This window comes from Oncorhynchus tshawytscha, linkage group LG12 (genome assembly GCF_018296145.1).
Source record: "Oncorhynchus tshawytscha isolate Ot180627B linkage group LG12, Otsh_v2.0, whole genome shotgun sequence".
NCBI classification, from domain to species: domain Eukaryota; kingdom Metazoa; phylum Chordata; class Actinopteri; order Salmoniformes; family Salmonidae; genus Oncorhynchus; species Oncorhynchus tshawytscha.
Genome location: NC_056440.1, coordinates 62,187,892 through 62,204,182, shown reverse-complemented (window position 1 = coordinate 62,204,182; position 16,291 = coordinate 62,187,892). Strand labels below are relative to the sequence as shown.

At 41.0% G+C, this 16,291-nt stretch overlaps 2 protein-coding genes across 4 annotated transcripts; both read left to right on the top strand.

Moving 5' to 3' along the window:
* The first annotated feature begins 75 nt into the window (after positions 1–75).
* Positions 76–5,179, top strand: LOC112235775 (U3 small nucleolar ribonucleoprotein protein MPP10-like). Its single transcript, XM_024404299.2, has 11 exons — positions 76–207; positions 592–1,279; positions 1,397–1,539; positions 1,664–1,844; positions 1,984–2,125; positions 2,268–2,335; positions 2,927–3,064; positions 3,200–3,310; positions 4,139–4,246; positions 4,434–4,664; positions 4,893–5,179. The coding sequence occupies exons 1-11, from the start codon at positions 122–124 to the stop codon at positions 5,040–5,042; spliced, it is 2,046 nt and encodes a 681-aa protein (XP_024260067.1). The 5' UTR covers positions 76–121; the 3' UTR covers positions 5,043–5,179.
* A 683-nt stretch (positions 5,180–5,862) lies between these two features.
* On the top strand, positions 5,863–14,821 carry LOC112235774 (IST1 homolog). 3 transcript variants are annotated; one of them, XM_024404298.2, is made up of 11 exons: positions 5,917–6,003; positions 6,416–6,569; positions 6,657–6,753; positions 7,331–7,511; positions 9,300–9,387; positions 9,767–9,850; positions 10,972–11,082; positions 11,263–11,421; positions 11,748–11,873; positions 12,485–12,491; positions 12,626–14,821. In XM_024404298.2, the coding sequence occupies exons 2-11, from the start codon at positions 6,567–6,569 to the stop codon at positions 12,796–12,798; spliced, it is 1,029 nt and encodes a 342-aa protein (XP_024260066.1). In that variant the 5' UTR covers positions 5,917–6,003; positions 6,416–6,566; the 3' UTR covers positions 12,799–14,821. The 3 variants fall into 3 exon arrangements, with proteins under 3 accessions (XP_024260065.1, XP_024260066.1, XP_024260064.1); XM_024404296.2 differs by having other exon boundaries at positions 12,446–12,491; XM_024404297.2 differs by lacking the exon at positions 6,416–6,569 and having other exon boundaries at positions 5,863–6,003; positions 12,446–12,491.
* Positions 14,822–16,291: the final 1,470 nt, after the last annotated feature.

Genomic DNA, 16,291 nt, shown 5'->3' with positions numbered 1-16,291 from the left:
GTCTATCCAGCTTGTTAAATCTTAACCTGACCTGCTATCCGGATCTTTGTAGCACAACAGAGATTGTTTCCGGGGGAGCATTTCTTGTTGTTACACACATGTTCACATGTGAGGAAAAACGATGTCTACCGTGGATATAGGTAACACGTTGGAGTGTTGTTTAAAGCTACTAAACATAAAAACTGCACATCCAGAACATTTTCTTAGGTAAGTGCAACATTTGTATAATAATATCCAGATATGTTTAACTTAAAAATCTATTCATTTACTTTCTGCCATCGTTACACAATGCTAAGGCTAACTAGCTTATAGCAAGCAAACATCTCCAAGCATTGCCTGTTTGGTTAACTAGACCACGTCATCAAATATTCTTAAAGATAGCCCAGTAGCACAGATAAACTTGATTCTAGTACATTAGCTACACTTGATTAGTTGAGCCAGGTATTGGTACTTGGCTAGAACAAACCCCGGCACACCCTGTGGGTTTTCAAGGCCAGGGTTGGTTGAAGAAGACTGCTAACGTTACTAACCGCTGTACTACTTGAAGAATACTAACAAACATTGCTCATGTTATTTTTTCTTTGTGTATAGTCTTCAGGGTGCCGTGGCAACAGACTTCACTTATCTCACTAAGACCCTGTATGATTTACACAAAACCCACGAGCCAGCAGGCTCAAAGGGAAGCCCTCTGGACCAGCTGGTGGTTGAGAACTTTGACGAGGAACAGATATGGCAGGAGCTGGAGCTCCAGAATACTGCAGTGCTGAAGCACTTTGAGACAGCAGTGAGTCAGGCTGCCTTGGATACAGCTCTGAGTATCCTGTTTGATGAAGAGGATGCTGATGAGGAGCCAGATGAAGGGGTTGAACAAGATGGTGAAGACATAGAAGAGGAGACGAGAGATGGGGATTTGGAAGATGATGGGCAAGGAGAAGAACCAACCATGCTTAAAACTGCTGTGGGTGCCTTGAGAGGGGATAACACAGACGAGGACTCTGATGTAGATTTTGATGTGGACGCATTAGAAAAACAAGCTAAACAGAAGAAATGCTCAGCGGCGAGAGAGTCAAAACCACTGGGTCCTCCATCAGAGGTTGATGACAGGTTCTTCAAGCTCTCAGAGATGGAGTCCTTTCTGGACGATATGGACAGAAGGGAGGGGAAGGAGGGGGACGGTGATGTAGACTACTTCCAGGACTTGCCCTCTGGAGATGAAGATGATGACGTAGGCATCTTCAGTGAAGATGTTTCTTCCAAAAAAACAAAAAAAACAAGCACAGTATGTATCATATAGTTTTTCTCACTGCCAGACCTAGCTACTGTTCTGTGGTGTTTCTGGTCTTTATTGTAGCCAAACACACTGAATTCCTATTAATATACTATGTTGTTTCTGTAGCTGAAAAGTTCCAGGAATCTGAAGTACAAAGACTTCTTTGATGCTGTGGATGATGATCCTGCACAAACATCTGACCAATCAGACACTGAGGATGAGGACAACAGTATAGATGGGATGCAAGATGATGATGAAAAAGAAAATGAGTAAGTGGCTGATGCAGGAATCTCATATGAATGTCATGGTTAGAATTGCATCAAAAAGGAATATAGGGCAGGGATATTCGTTTTGTCCTTAAGATAAGAATGGTTTGTTCCTTTGCTGTTTTAGGGACTTCGTTGAGGATGAAGAGTGCAGACAAGCCAAGGAGGCTTTGAAACGGGTGACGTTTAACCTACCTGGAGAAAGTGATGCCAGTGAGGGAGAAGACATGGCGGACATCTTTGGAGGAAAGTCTCAAAATACAGCAGAACCTGAATCCAAATCATCCTTTGAGAAACGACAAGACAAGGCAAGCTTTTCCTCAGGGGCTGTTTTACAATATCTAAATTGGTCTGTGTCGTTTAATTAACTTTTTTTTTTCATCTGCCGTATATATATATAACTTTATGTAGCAGATTAATGAAATGACAAATTCTTACCTTACACAGATGGCTGAAAAGATCCAAGATTTGGAAAAGGCTGCCATGGGAGAGAAGCCATGGCAACTAACAGGAGAGGTGTCTGCTCAGACTCGCCCAGAGAACAGCCTTCTTGAGGTGGATGTGGCATTTGACTCAGCCTCCAGGATGGGTACATACCACATGCTTGTCAGTCTGTTTTAGTTTAGCTTTCAGTCCCGTTGGAAATGGTTTAGTATTTTACTTACTGCAAGTTTGTGTGCCAGAGAGGGTGCTTGTTCAGTTCAGTAACATTTTGCTCTGTTTTCTCTCAGCCCCTGCTGTAACAGAGGAAACCACTTTGCAGCTGGAGGACATAATCAAGCAGAGGATTAAAGACCAGGTCAGTGTATAGACTGGTCGGTTGTTTAGCAACGAAACCGTCCAGTGCTCAACTAGGGGGCAAAACAGACTGGGTTGGCTTAGATTGTTGACAATATGTAAACTATATTTCTTCTCCACTGTTTTATTGAAAACACACATTTGCACAATAAGAACTTGTCTTTCAAGTACATTGTTATAATTTTTGCTAGATAGTGAATTTGAGCCATTTTAGTATAGACATCAGTCAAAACAAGACATAGTATCAAGAACAAGATAAAACTAGCTGAAAAGAGTCACCTATGATTCCCCACATGGCAGCGTCAGTCATTGTTGCTAGCTACTGTATCTGGCCATTCAGAATCACAACAACACACGGACGTCTGCACCGTTGAATCGCGTGCATCGTTTTCGTGACGTTGTTAGCTAACCCGTCTCTAGAGGCATAAATCAATCTTGACAACAAACTGAACAACTATTCTCGGTTGGATCCAGCTGAATGGGTCATCATCGTTTCATTGAGTAAAGAACAAGTATAGGTCTATCCAGTATTTAAACCACATTGGCACATTTCAAAGGTAATTTTATTTTCTGACTTGTATTTTTTTCCAAGGTGTGGGATGATGTGGTGCGCAAGGAGAAGCCTAAGGAAGAGGTATTTGAGTACAAGAAGAGGCTGACTCTGGACCATGAGAAGAGCAAGCTGAGCCTTGCAGAGGTTTATGAGCAAGAGTACCTCAAGCAGAATCAGGTAGTTATTCCCTTATATATTCCCTTATATTTTAGTGTGAACATACTTGGCTTTTTTCTATATTGCAATTAATGCATTTTTTGTTTGTTGAATGGATTATTTATATTATTTCTATCTATTTCCCTTGTATTTCAGCAAAAGACAGAGGATGAAGAAAACCCAGCCCATGTAGAAATTCAAAAGCTCATGGATTCTCTATTCCTTAAACTTGACGCTCTCTCTAACTTCCACTTCACACCCAAACCGGTGAGTTTTCCTGTCAATGTTTCCATGTGCCCTGGACACTGCAAAGCTGTAGCTGGCTCAAAACAAAGCAGCACGCCTTACCCTTAACTGACTGCACACACAGAACTAACATCAGCAACATGATAGTCTTTCATGGTTAGGGGTTGAGGAGAAATGGACTACTTCTCTTCCAGTCTTTTTAAAAAACAGTTGTGTGTTGAAAATGCCTAACTTCTTGTATAATCTATTTGCATACACTTCAAACAGACATACATGACACTCCACTATGGGTTTCTTCACGGTACCCAAACCAGAAACAGATTTACGTCACTCAGTTATGTGTAGAGCCATGTCATTGTGGAACGCTCTAATCTTTTTAAAGATCTCATTTAACTGTACTGTATATAAGAATAGTGCGTAAGTAGTATTTTTGTTGTCTCTGTCTTTCCTATGTATAACTTATTTATTTAATGTAATATCTTATGATGTTCTTGTCTATTACTGTTCTGTACTTTGTCATGTGTTTGTATGTTTTATGTGGAACACTCGCATTTGCGTGACAACCACAATTTATGCTTGTCTTTTAAAGATGCTATATTTAAGCAATAAGGCACAAGGGGTGAGGTATATGGCCAATATACCACGGCTAAGGGCTGTTATGCACGATGCAATGCGGAGTGCCTGGATACAGCCCTGGGTTAAAAATAAATGTTTTGTTACACCCGAATACAGTGCTATACCAGGGCTTTCAGAAAATCAGCATTCGGAGTTTGAATCACCCAGTTTATAATGAAGGGAACGCTTTTTGCACAATATTGATATGTTTGACCTTTTCTTTGTGTCCTGCAGCCTGTTCCTGAAGTGAAAGTTGTCTCCAATTTGCCTTCTATTGCTATGGAGGAAGTTGCGCCAGTCAGTGCTAGTAGTGGCTCTCTATTGGCTCCAGAGGAAGTCAAGGTTTGTCATTCATCCCTTTCCAATATGTTTCATGTTATGGGAAATCATATTCTAGTGGAGTATACTGACGTGTACAAAAGCATTCAAGGGTTGAAGACAACCAATGAACTACTGTGTTTTCCATCATAGTAGCCTTTTAGTAGATGCTTCTGGGGCCAGGGTAACTCCGTTTCCTTTCTGATCTTAGGAGAAGAACAAGGCTGGCGACGTGCTGGGTGACTCTGAAAAGACCTCCACAGACAAGAAACGAGAGAGACGCAAGAAGAAGAAGGTGAAGCGCGTCAAGATCCACGAGAAGGAGAAGAAACAGAAACTGAAGGAGGCTAACAGAACTGGAGAGAATAAGAAACAATCAAAGGCAGAGGTGGCAGAAAACCTCAAGAAACTCACAAAGGGAGGCAAAGCAACATTATTGAAGGTCAGTGTTTTCTTTCTGCGGGTCTCGTTTTTATATTTAGTTGACATCGTCTTTCAAATGCAAGCCCCTCCATTATATTTGTGTGATCAATATAGACTGATAAGGCCATTGTGTTCTCCACACATTTTCATTTGTATTTATTACAATAGCTAGGATTCAGCTGTCACAGTTGCAAATAATTTCTTAAAAATAGATGTTGAGCTTTTTTTTATTTGTTCTCTGTTCAAGGATGAGGGGAAGGATAAAGCTCTCCGTTCCTCCTCCGCCTTCTTCTCCCAACTACAAGACCAAGTGAAGAGCCAGATCAAAGGAGCCAAGGACCCGGGCTCCAAGAAGAAGAAACACAAAGAAGTCTCAGCCAGCAAACTCAAATTGTAACGTTTAGATTGTTATGATGTATGTGTTATGGTAATGCGTATTTCTTTGTACAGATTTTTAAAGCGAAAGCTGCAATTTATGTTAACCAGTGCTCTCGCAAGTTTGTAATTTGCAATAAAAATAAAAGCTAAACTTGTCATGATGTAATTTATTCTGACTTTTTGTGACCAATTAGATTCACACTATTAATCTGTTCAGCTAATCGATCTGTGGGCAGCAGGTGAAAAATCTGCTGATGTGCACTTGGACAAGGCACTTAACCATAATTTTCTCCAGGGTCGCCATTCTACTATGGCTGACCCTGTAAAACGGGTGCCAAACTCATTCCATGGAAGGTCTGCTGTTTTATTTGTTTCAATCAAGACCGAGACAACCAGGTGGGAGTTCCTTACTAATGTGATCTTAATTCATCAATCAAGTACAAGGGAGGAGCGAAAACCCGCAGACACTCGGCCCATCCCGTAAAACCCCTTTTTACTGCATCTCCGGTGTACGTGACACAAACATGTATTATTATTTAGCTAAATAATTGATTAAATGAGTGGTTCGAAGTTCACACTACTACAACTTGCAGCTTATTTTTCACGTGAGTGAATATTTAAATGGCTTTCATGATCTAAAGAAAAAAAGAGCTGCGGGGTGTAGTTTTAATACTTGCTGCCCTGTGCAGTTTGACCAGCTATATTGTGGTCGTCTTCCTCAAAACATATCTGGCTATGTAGCTAGTGTACTGTACATTTATGGCATTGGGGTGTAACTTCGTTGGAATCTATTTTATGCCTCTCCAATCCACCATCGCCTTCTAGTGGTGTAAACAGCAGGTGTGAAACGCCCACGTTTTGAAAATGTCCCGTGACGTAACTCAGTCATCTGGGTTTTTGTGCCGCAGGAGGAAGGCTCACATTCACGGAAGTCAAGCAACTCGACAAGTTGCTGTTTACCTAGCTAACGACACTAACAGGTAATGTAAACAAATGGTGTATTAGATATAACATGTACATTATTATATATACTATGCTTTTATTGGTTGATCGTTTTTTGTATAGGTAACATTACTGTAGCTAGCTGGAAACGTTTTGATTCAAACAGCACTGCTTTGTTTATCAAACTAGCTAACGTTAGCTAGCTATCTTGCTAGCATAACTACTGGTAGCTAACTAACTAGATTTCTTCATCCTTGTTGTGCGAACTAGCTAGTTAGCTAACCATTTCCTTTACTATGTGATCCATGAACGTGGATTTTGTTAAACTAAGTAAAATGTGTATACTTTCTGAATTGCTGATAGAGGCGATATAAGTTAGCCAGTTATTGGTTTCAGAGGGTGGATACTACTGTTAGCTCAATGGCTGTTTTTTTTATATGCCTGCTTCAGTCCTACCTGCCTGTAGTCACTGGTGTGGCCATCAACACGCTCATACGATGGTGATGACTCACTAGGGTCGAAACCTCTCCTTATTCCCTCTCCTTATTCCCCCATCTCCTTCATCTTCACGTTCTCTGATCAAAGGATAGGTGAAAACAATATGGTGGGTGATGTCAGTGTGGCAAAGAAATAGTCAGACTTGCCAGTATGTATTGGCTCTTTTTAATACCAACTTATTTTGTTTCCTTAGCTGGCCATCATGCTCGGTGGAGGATTCAAAGCAGAAAGACTCCGGGTCAATCTCCGACTGGTGATCAATCGCCTGAAGCTCTTGGAGAAAAAGAAAAGTGAGCCTGGCAACTACAGTACCTGTCAAAAGTTTGGACACACACCTACTCATTCCAAGGGTTTTCTTTATTTTAACTATTTTCTACATTGTAGAATAGTGAATACATCAAAACTATGAAATTTTGGGATGAGTTGGACCGCAGAGGGAACGGAAAGCAGCCAACCAGTGCCCCGCATATGTGGGAACTCCTTCAAGACAGTTGGAAAAGCATTCCAGGTGAAGCTGTTTGAGAGAATGCCAAGAGTGTGCAAACCTGTCATCAAGGCAAAGGGTGGCTACTTTGAAGAATCTCAACTATAAAATATGTTTTGATTTGTTTAACATTTTTTGGGGTTACCACATGATTCCATGTGTTATTTCATAGTTTTAATGTCTTCACTATTCTACAATGTAGAAAATAGTTCAAATAACGAAAAACCCATGAATGAGTGGGTGTGTCCAAACCCTTGACTGGTACTGTACATACACACAGACACTGTGCAAGCTGTAGCCTAGTCTCTGTTAATTTACATTTTTGTATCTCGGGTTGTCTTTAAAATAAATGCTTACAGAATGGATCTTCTGTCTCTTTGTAGCTGAGCTAGCTCAGAAGGCGCGGAAGGAGATTGCAGACTACCTGTCAACAGGGAAGGATGAGCGAGCACGGATCCGTGTGGAGCACATCATCAGAGAGGACTACTTGGTAGAGGCCATGGAGATCCTAGAACTGTACTGTGACCTGCTGCTGGCTCGCTTTGGCCTCATCCAGTCCATGAAGTAAATGAGCCAGCCTAGAGGACTCTGACAAGGAGGCTCTTTCTCAATTGTTTATTTCCTTGCCTCCTTCTCAAAACACATTGGATGAGGTTAGAGAGGGGAGCAGCCTTGGGACTTCTCTTCCAATGCGTTTTGAGACCGAGATGAGAGAGGATGCATGGAATCGAGTAAAGGCAATTGAAAGAAGAGCCAACATTTCTCCTGGTCAAGGAAAAACTCCTTGCCCTATTATCTGTGTTTGAGTTTATCCTTCAGGGCATGTGTTGCGCGCTGTTCTCCCAATTTCTGCAGAGCGCATCAGAGCAGAATTATTGCATTGACAGGCGGTTTTGCGGTCACAAAGTGATCAAAGTGCAGAGCATATTTGTTGATATTCCTTGCTAGTTAGTGAATTATTTGCCCAGAAACACTACATTTTTGGTTTAGAAACGGATCATACGGCCATGAAAATCCTGGAAAAGTTGTGTGCATCCCCTGCAAATATGCCAGTGTCATTGGGCCTGAGGGGAGAGATTGCAGCAGCTAGACTATGGCCTATAAAATAATGATAGACAAACAAACGGACTAGTTAGCCAATTCAAAACATATGGTGTAGCCTGGTTAGTTAAGTATTTAGCTAATAGCATGTATTAATGTCATGTCCGATGACCTACAAAAATGTTGTCCAGCGCTCTTGAATAAACTACCCTCACGCAGATGATGAACGGGTGAGTTAACCTACTCCTGTTATAAAAAAAACGCATCTCAAACACTCAATTGGAGTTGACTCTATTCCCCTCTATTCAACATTGAGCATGTCATTCTGACAGTGTTAAAACATATTATTAGAATAGCTAGAGCCTGGACAATACCAGTGGCGCAATATTTCTTCCATGGCAAAAATGAAATCCCGAAGCGGATCCAATTCTTTGTTCCTTTTTAAAAACCTGCTGTATGTAAAATACTGTGTGCAATAGCTTGGAAAATACATAAATGACTGGATGACAACATAATGTTTGTTTCCAACATTAGGGCTGGTTTCCTAAAGAAGTTAAATCTGCTTTGTGTTTTGTTTCCATGCCACGGTACTAACGAGTATCGCCCCGGCCCCAAGAGTAGCCTAATTTTGAAATGACTCCTATCCTGTCAATAGATCTCCACGAAAACCTTAATATTTCAGCCTTACATGGTTATAGATAAACATGTCTTAATAATTTACTTTGCTTTGAAGTAGCCGACATAAGCCATTTGATCCCTTATTCATTAAATTGTATTTGGTTGTAAGTGTAAAAATGATTTACACTATTTTAAGGATTGCCAACCATTCTCCAGGAGAGCCTTAAAGGGCGGCAGGTATCCTATAGGTTAGAGCGTTGAGCCATTAACGAAATGTCGGCTCGGATATTCCAACCAGCAACAAGGTGAAAAATCTGTAGATGGGCCCGTGAGCAAGTTACTAAACACTAATTTACTCCAGGGGCTGCCATACTACTATGGCTCACCCTGTAAAACTACACATTTCACTGCACCTATCTGGTTTATGTGACAAAACATGTATTTTTTTTAAAGGGGCTGTGTTCTATTTTTTTGAGTCACATGCAAAGAAGTCAATAGGCAGAGGGTGGCTTACATTTTTACAATAATGATAAACAAATTTTGTATGATGCAAGGAACCACTTTACAACACAATTTTATGTCCCCCTTTTGGCCCATGATGTTACAGACCATTTTTTGTTTGAGCTTTCAGACGAGTGAAAAGGAAATCTGTCAAGCCATGTCCTTAACACCTATTTGTCTGTTTCTTGACAGGGAGCTGGACCCTGGCCTGCAGGAGGCTGTGTCCACTCTCATCTGGGCAGCCCCACGTCTGCAGTCTGAGGTCAACGAGCTTAAAATTGTGAGTAGTATGCAATGTGCGTTAACATGTCTAGTCGCTTGGACTAGTCTTATTATACTACCTAATTTAAACACTTGCATCCTGCACCTTACCCAATACACATGTAACTATTGGACTATAAATTGTGTCTTTCTATATTATAATGATGCTATAATGTATTATTCTATTCTACTGAGCCATTTACTTGATGTTTGTATTCGTATCTTTTATTGTTTTTGCATTGTTGAAGGAACCAGCAAGTAAGCGTTTAGTTGCGTATCCCCTACATACGACTAATAACACTTGAAACTAGTCCTCAGTAAAAAAAAAAAAAATGTAATGCAAGTTTGTACACTTTTTGCTGTATTGTGATCCTTGATGCTGTACTTTCTCCATACAGGTGTCTGATCAGCTGTGTGCCAAATACAGCAAGGAGTATGGCAAGCTCTGTAGGACAAACCAAATCGGGACTGTCAATGACAGGGTATGCATTTTGAGATGGTCTGCTTCAAGATACAGTACCAGTCAAAAGTTTGGACATACCTACTCATTCAAGGGATTTTTTGTACTATTTTCTACAACTCTATTTTCTACATTGTAGATCAAAAATATTAAATGACACACATGGAATCATGTAGTAACCAAAAAAGTGTCAAACAAATCAAAATATATTTTTAGATCTTTCAAAGTAGTCACCCTTTGCCTTGACGGCTTTGCACACTCTTGGCATTGTCTCAACCAGCTTCATGAGGTAGTCGCCTGAAATCCATTTCAATTAACAGGTGTGTCAAGTTAATTTGTGTCTCAAATGCATTAAGGAAAGAAATCCCAATCAGTTGTATTGTGACAAAGTAGGGGTGGTATATAGTCCATATTATGGCAAGAACAGCTCAAATAAGCAAAGAGAAACGACAGTCCATCGTTACTTTAAGGCATGAAGATCAGTCAATACAAAACATTTCAAGAACTTTGTGCAGTCGCAAAAAACCATCAAGCCCTACGATGTAACTGGTTCTCATGAGGACCGTCACAGGAAAGACCCAGAGTTACCTCTGCTGCAGAGGATACGTTCATTAGAGTTACCAGCCTCAGAAATTGCAGCCCAAATAAATGCTTAACAGACACAGCTCAACATCAACTGTTCAGAGGAGACTGTGAATCAGGCCTTCATGGTCAAATTGCTGCAAAGAACCCACTACTAAAGGACACCAATAATAAGAAGAGACTTGCTTGGGACAAGAAACACAAGCATTGGACATTAGACCGGTGGAAAGTGGGAGCTCCTTCAAGACTGTTGGAAAAGCATTCCTCATGAAGCTGTTTGAGAGAATGCCAAGAGTGTGCAAACCTGTCATTAAGGCAAAGGGTGGCTACTTTGAAGAATCTAAAATATATTTAGATTTGTTTCACTTTTTTTTTCTTTTTTTTTTTTACTACGTGTGGCATTTCATAGTTTTGATGTCTTCACTATTATTCTACAATGTATAAAATAGTAAAAATAAAAACCTTTGAATGAGTAGGTGTATCTAAACTTTTGATTGGTACTGTATATGTTGATGTGTTTGTTTCTGTGCCTAAAAAATATTTCTCTGCTTTACCCCATAGCTCATGCACAAACTGAGTGTAGAGGCTCCTCCTAAGATCCTGGTGGAGCGCTACCTCATTGAGATTGCCAAGAACTACAACGTGCCCTACGAGTCAGACGCCATGGTCAGAGTGAGTAGCTGATGACAACCTGTCTCCCTGTGCCCACCCCCTGACTGACTCTACTATTTATATACTACCAAGTCTGGAACCAACAGGACCCTGAAAGCCCCCAAGCCATAAGACTGCTAAATAGGTAACTAGGCATGGAATGAATAACATTTTATTTTAATCCCCCCCCCCCTCCTGCAGCCAGAGGTGTGTACAGGTGAGGAGGCTGACCTCATAGATGTGGACTCTGACTTCAAGAAGCCAGGAGGTGGTGGTGGCGGCGGTGGTTTCACCGCTGGGGCCATGCCTATGCCCATGGGCCCCCCATCAGCATTCAGCTACCCAACACCCAAAGGAGCCGTAAGACCATCTTTTTCCCTATAGTGTCTTGAATGACACCTCTCTTGTTTGGCGAGATTTCTGCTTACAGATGGAGTCCGCAGTAGGGGGAAAACAGCGCCTCGACCGCTATTGTTCGTGCAGCAGTACATATGCTTTTCTATTCCGTGTGTGCGCCGATGTCACAGCGGAAGAAAACAGTCTCAGTTGTTTGCAGTAACTTCGTTGTTGTTGTAATACCGCCAACAGACATGGCTGTTTCACCATTAAGGATTCCAGCTTTAAGAAATATAGAGATGTTGATATGAATGTGATGTTTTTATACATGTACGTTTTGTTTTCTTTAGATGCCCGGCCCCATAGGGTTCAACGGCCCCTCCGTTGGCACATATGATGCCTTTAACAACTTCCAGCCTCCGATGAGAGGAGGGCCGCCCCCTGAGCTGCCGAGCTGCCCTCCCACCTACCAGTCTGTAAGTGTCAGAGCCCCCTGCCCCTTCTGCTTCTCCAGACAGATGGACAGACGGCCAGTTCACCTTTCAGGGAAGAGGAGTTCATTATAGTTTGCTTGTGCCATCGCTTGTCTCTGCAGCACAGTGCTATGCTACAGGGACGTGATAGGGATTGGATAAGAACAGATGGAATGTGGAAATGCCCATAGCTGGTATTAACTGCTAATCACTAACCTTGTGCTGAACTGCATACAACTGTCTTTTGAATGCTCTGAGTGAGTTTAATAGGCTGAAACAGATCTGCTTGCTGTCAAACTAGTATGTTACTGGATGTGGCAGGGAAGCCATGTTCTTCATAGTGAAGTGAATGCAATTTGAGGTTAGTTATATTATGAGCAAAAAGCAAGAGCTAATTCTTACCCCAGCGGTGTTGACTTTCTCTGCAATGCACTACTTCAATGATTATTCCTCCCCCAATCGCATACTAACATCCAAACATTGTTTTTCTCTGCCTTCTCATGTATCTATACAACTTTAACATTTCAACATGCAGGTTGGGTAGAGAGATCATGATGTGTGTGTGTATTTTTCAGATTGATGAGCTGTCTATTAAACCTTCTGATCGATCCCAGGTATCTGGTAAGTTGTTTTCAAATAATATTTCCTTTTTTCCCCGCGTCAATCTCTTCAGCGATATTGTTGCTTGCTTTTTGCATAACGGTTGCATTGGGGTGTATTTGTAATGTCATTCTAAACCTATGTTCTTTCCACAGGCCCCGGGCCTTCATCCCAGATCTACGATAACAACGCCCTCCCTGAGCTGCCCTCAGTTCCCGACACGCTTCCCACTTCCTCCTTTGGAGTTGGACGCAACACTGCGAGCTCTGATGACATCGACTTTGATGATCTGTCACGGCGCTTTGAGGACCTGAAGAAGAAGACCTAGTCCTCCAGTATCCCATCATCATACTGTGTTGTCAGTCACTGCAGCTACAGTATCAGGAAATATTGATGTATTTGGATTGGCACCCTTTGCAGTGAAACTCTCCTCATTGTGTAGTTTTACTGATGTTAACGTTAACTGTACCTCATTCAAACAGGTGAAGGCCCTTTAGAGGGCTATTTGACAGTACATTTTATTATCGACTATGTCCAATCAAAACTGGACCGTATAGATGTCATCTTTATATGAGCACTTTGGATATAAAATGGCCTTCCTGATAGTTACTAGTACTCTATGTAACCTCTCAATCTTTCTCGTTGCTATGGTTGTCACGTATCCCCTTGACTCACAGTATGAGCCAATATTTGGTTAATAATCGAATAGTCTTAACTAATAGTGTCTCTCGTCCAGAGACTGGATTGAGTAATACAGGATCTTAATAGTTTGTCGTTGTGGGTTTCATGAAACAGTTTTTACCGGTCACTGAATTGCATACTAGAAAAACCTGTTTTCTGGCACACCCATTGTGTCGAAAAATTCAGGCCTAGGACATATTCAAGGTCGTAGCACCCTATCTATGTCGGGTTTTACCCTCAGTACTCTCTGGCTCTGAACCTTTGGTGACGTCTGAAACCAGTTCTATGACCGATCTGTTACCTTACATGGGGTGGAGGGATTCAATCAGACTTGATTGATAAAGTAGAGTATTGAAATATATAATACACAATGCTATTTATAGGAATTGTTTTATTTGTAGAGCAAAAATATGTTGGTAGGAGGTTGAAGGCAAATAGTTGGAAAATGTTTATTTTGTACATGGATTTTATTATGAGAAAATCCACTTATTGTTTTAAAGAGTATTTAGTTTAACCCTATACATGCACGTTCTGTGTTTGTGTAAAATAACCCATGCAGTGAATTGGCAAATGGAATGCATGATTTGACCATGTACGTTTGCTGTAAATACCGGCCCTCAAAATGTAACGGGTTCTTCCTCCTCTTTGTGTAAAAGAGGTTTATAGTTTGATTCAGTATGTTATCTATGTATGTGTGTCCTATATGTGCCACACTGCATTTACCATCATCAGAGGCCTTCCCATTCTATAAGTATATTCAGACTATGTACACGTAACATGCAGTGGTGGGAAAAGTACCCAATTGTCATACTTGAGTAAAAGTAAAGATGCCTTAATAGAAAAGTTAAAAGTCAAAGTATTTGTTTTAAATATACTTACGTATCAAAAGTAAAAGTATACATTTCTAATTATATTAAGCAAACCAGAAGAAAGCACTTTTTTTTTTTTTTAAATTTACGGATAGCCAGGGGCACACTCCAACACTCAGACATAATTGACAAAATAAGCATTTGTGTTTCGTGAGCCCTCCCGATCAGAGGCGGTAGAGATGACCAGGGATGTTCTCTTGAAAAGTGTGAATTTGACAATTTTCCTGTCCTGTTAAGCATTCAAAATGTAACGAGTACTTTTGGATGTCAGGGGAAATGTTTGGAGTAAAATGTTAAAGTTTTTTTTTTTTGGAATGTAGTAAAGTAAAAGTTGTCAAAAATATAAATAGTAAAGTACATATACCCCCCAAAAATACTTAAAAGTAAAAATAATTTAGTGCTACTTAAGTACTTTACACCACTGGTAACATATATCATCTTTCTTAAAAGTTGTTTGAAGTTTTGATTTTGTGTTTGATGAAAATGTGTTGAATCTTGGTGATGGAAGAAGTAGTTTTGATAAAGGTGAGAAGGGGGGTGGATTTGCTGTTCCTGTCATAGCTTTTCACTAATTATGATGGGTGGAAGTTAGGACTGTCTACTCCACCATCCTAAAATAAGACTAACACTAGTGTACAGTGACCCGCTCACTGCTTTGACTGATCATCCTCAAAGGTAGGATTGTTTGAAGCATGTTTGATACCAACTTTGATTAGCAAGTGTACCATATATCTTGTCACATAAAACAGATAATAGCCTATGGTTTTTTTCTGTCTAATAAAGGACATCTTTCTAATTGAAGTTCTGGGGTGGCTAATTTTCTTATGTAATTGTTTCGGTGTTTTCATATATTGTCAAGTGAAGCAGTTCTACTGGAATCAAAGGAACTCCGTTGGTAGTGCAGTGTAGATACTAGTACTGCCGCTAGAGAGGGTAGATTACCACATGAACAGTGAAGCTTGACTGATATGAATGCCTCTGGATGTGGCAGGTAAAGTGTGACAGGACAGAAATGAGTCTCCTGAGTGTTGAGGGACCCATCTCCAAGAGAGCAGGGTTTCATTCAATGACCTTGAAAATACCTTGAAACAAACAGAAATAAAAACATGTGTACTTCAACTAAGTTTGAAGTGGAAGCTCCTTTTCAGGAAGTTTCCCAAGATTTGTGCTTGCAGATCACAACCCAGGTTTCTGCAGAGGGAGGCTTGTTTGACACGTGTCTTGTGTAGATCTGTAGCATCGCAATGGTGTGTTTTTCTGGAACTCTCAGGAGCTTGAGGCTTTTGTCAATGCTGACATAAGTTTTTGTCTTGATGTGTTTAAGAAACCATGTGTTTGATGTGTTCCATACCATTCCGTAAATTTGGTTCCAGGTATTACTATGAGCCTATCCTCGCCAATTAAGTTGCCACTGGCCTACAGTGCTCAGGGTCCTTATAACTTCAAAGAGAGATGCTACATCAGAGTGGTCTTTGATCTGTGGCTCTCCTGTTGTATTCATGGTCACATCACAGAGCGTCCAGATGGCTGTCTGAGAGGTTCTAATCTAAATTGACTGTAGCTGCATGAATTTGCTTATTCTGAGTGTCAAACTGACCCAGCTAGGTGAGTCACTGTGCATCGCCACTAAACGTCTCTGACTGGACGATGATGAGCTGTTTTGACAGCTCTGTCTCCCTCTCCCTTGTGGCAATAAAGGCTGCTACCCCCATCTGAGATAGGGATAGGGCAGAGGATAGTCTTTAAGAGTCCACTGGTGTTCAGCTCTGCATGGTGCTGTTTACAGACAGGGGGCATGCAGTTTGTATGTGGCAGAGTAGGGGATAGAGAGACAGGGGTTACCCACATGTCTGATGGTGTAGGAAAGGCTGCGGGGTACAGCCCGAGTGTTCACAGTAAACATAAGCCTAAAGTTGCTCAAACTGATAACTACATAGGCTTACATGTTTGCACACTGGAGAACTAGGATTTGTTCAGTGCTGGATTTTTTGTTGATGTTTGAGAGAACATTTGATGGGTCTTGGGGTTTGGCACCGGTTCAGCCAATGCTCTCCACCGGCCCCATTTTAACAATCTTTCTGTGAAAAGGTCCTCTGATGCCACATACGATTACATTCGCACCTGGTGATAAGTGAGGTTACTGTCGAAAAACACTTTCACGTTTAATGACATTTTCAGTGATTTTCCACTGTTTGGAGTATTGAGTAAAGCGCATAGGGGAAATGAAGCAGCATAGGTCCTGGTTTCTCAGGATGGTTTGACCTAACAACA

What these genes read in the sequence shown, in the direction of transcription:
- LOC112235775 (XM_024404299.2), top strand. Translation starts at nt 122, where the DNA reads ATGTCTACCGTGGATATAGGTAACACGTTGGAGTGTTGTTTAAAGCTA. An exon ending in AGTACCTCAAGCAGAATCAG is followed by an intron (nt 3,065 to 3,199) that starts GTAGTTATTCCC and finishes CTTGTATTTCAG; the next exon opens with CAAAAGACAGAGGATGAAGA. An exon ending in TGGCTCCAGAGGAAGTCAAG is followed by an intron (nt 4,247 to 4,433) that starts GTTTGTCATTCA and finishes TTCTGATCTTAG; the next exon opens with GAGAAGAACAAGGCTGGCGA.
- LOC112235774 (XM_024404296.2), top strand. An exon ending in GCTCTTGGAGAAAAAGAAAA is followed by an intron (nt 6,754 to 7,330) that starts GTGAGCCTGGCA and finishes GTCTCTTTGTAG; the next exon opens with CTGAGCTAGCTCAGAAGGCG. An exon ending in ACCCAACACCCAAAGGAGCC is followed by an intron (nt 11,422 to 11,747) that starts GTAAGACCATCT and finishes TGTTTTCTTTAG; the next exon opens with ATGCCCGGCCCCATAGGGTT.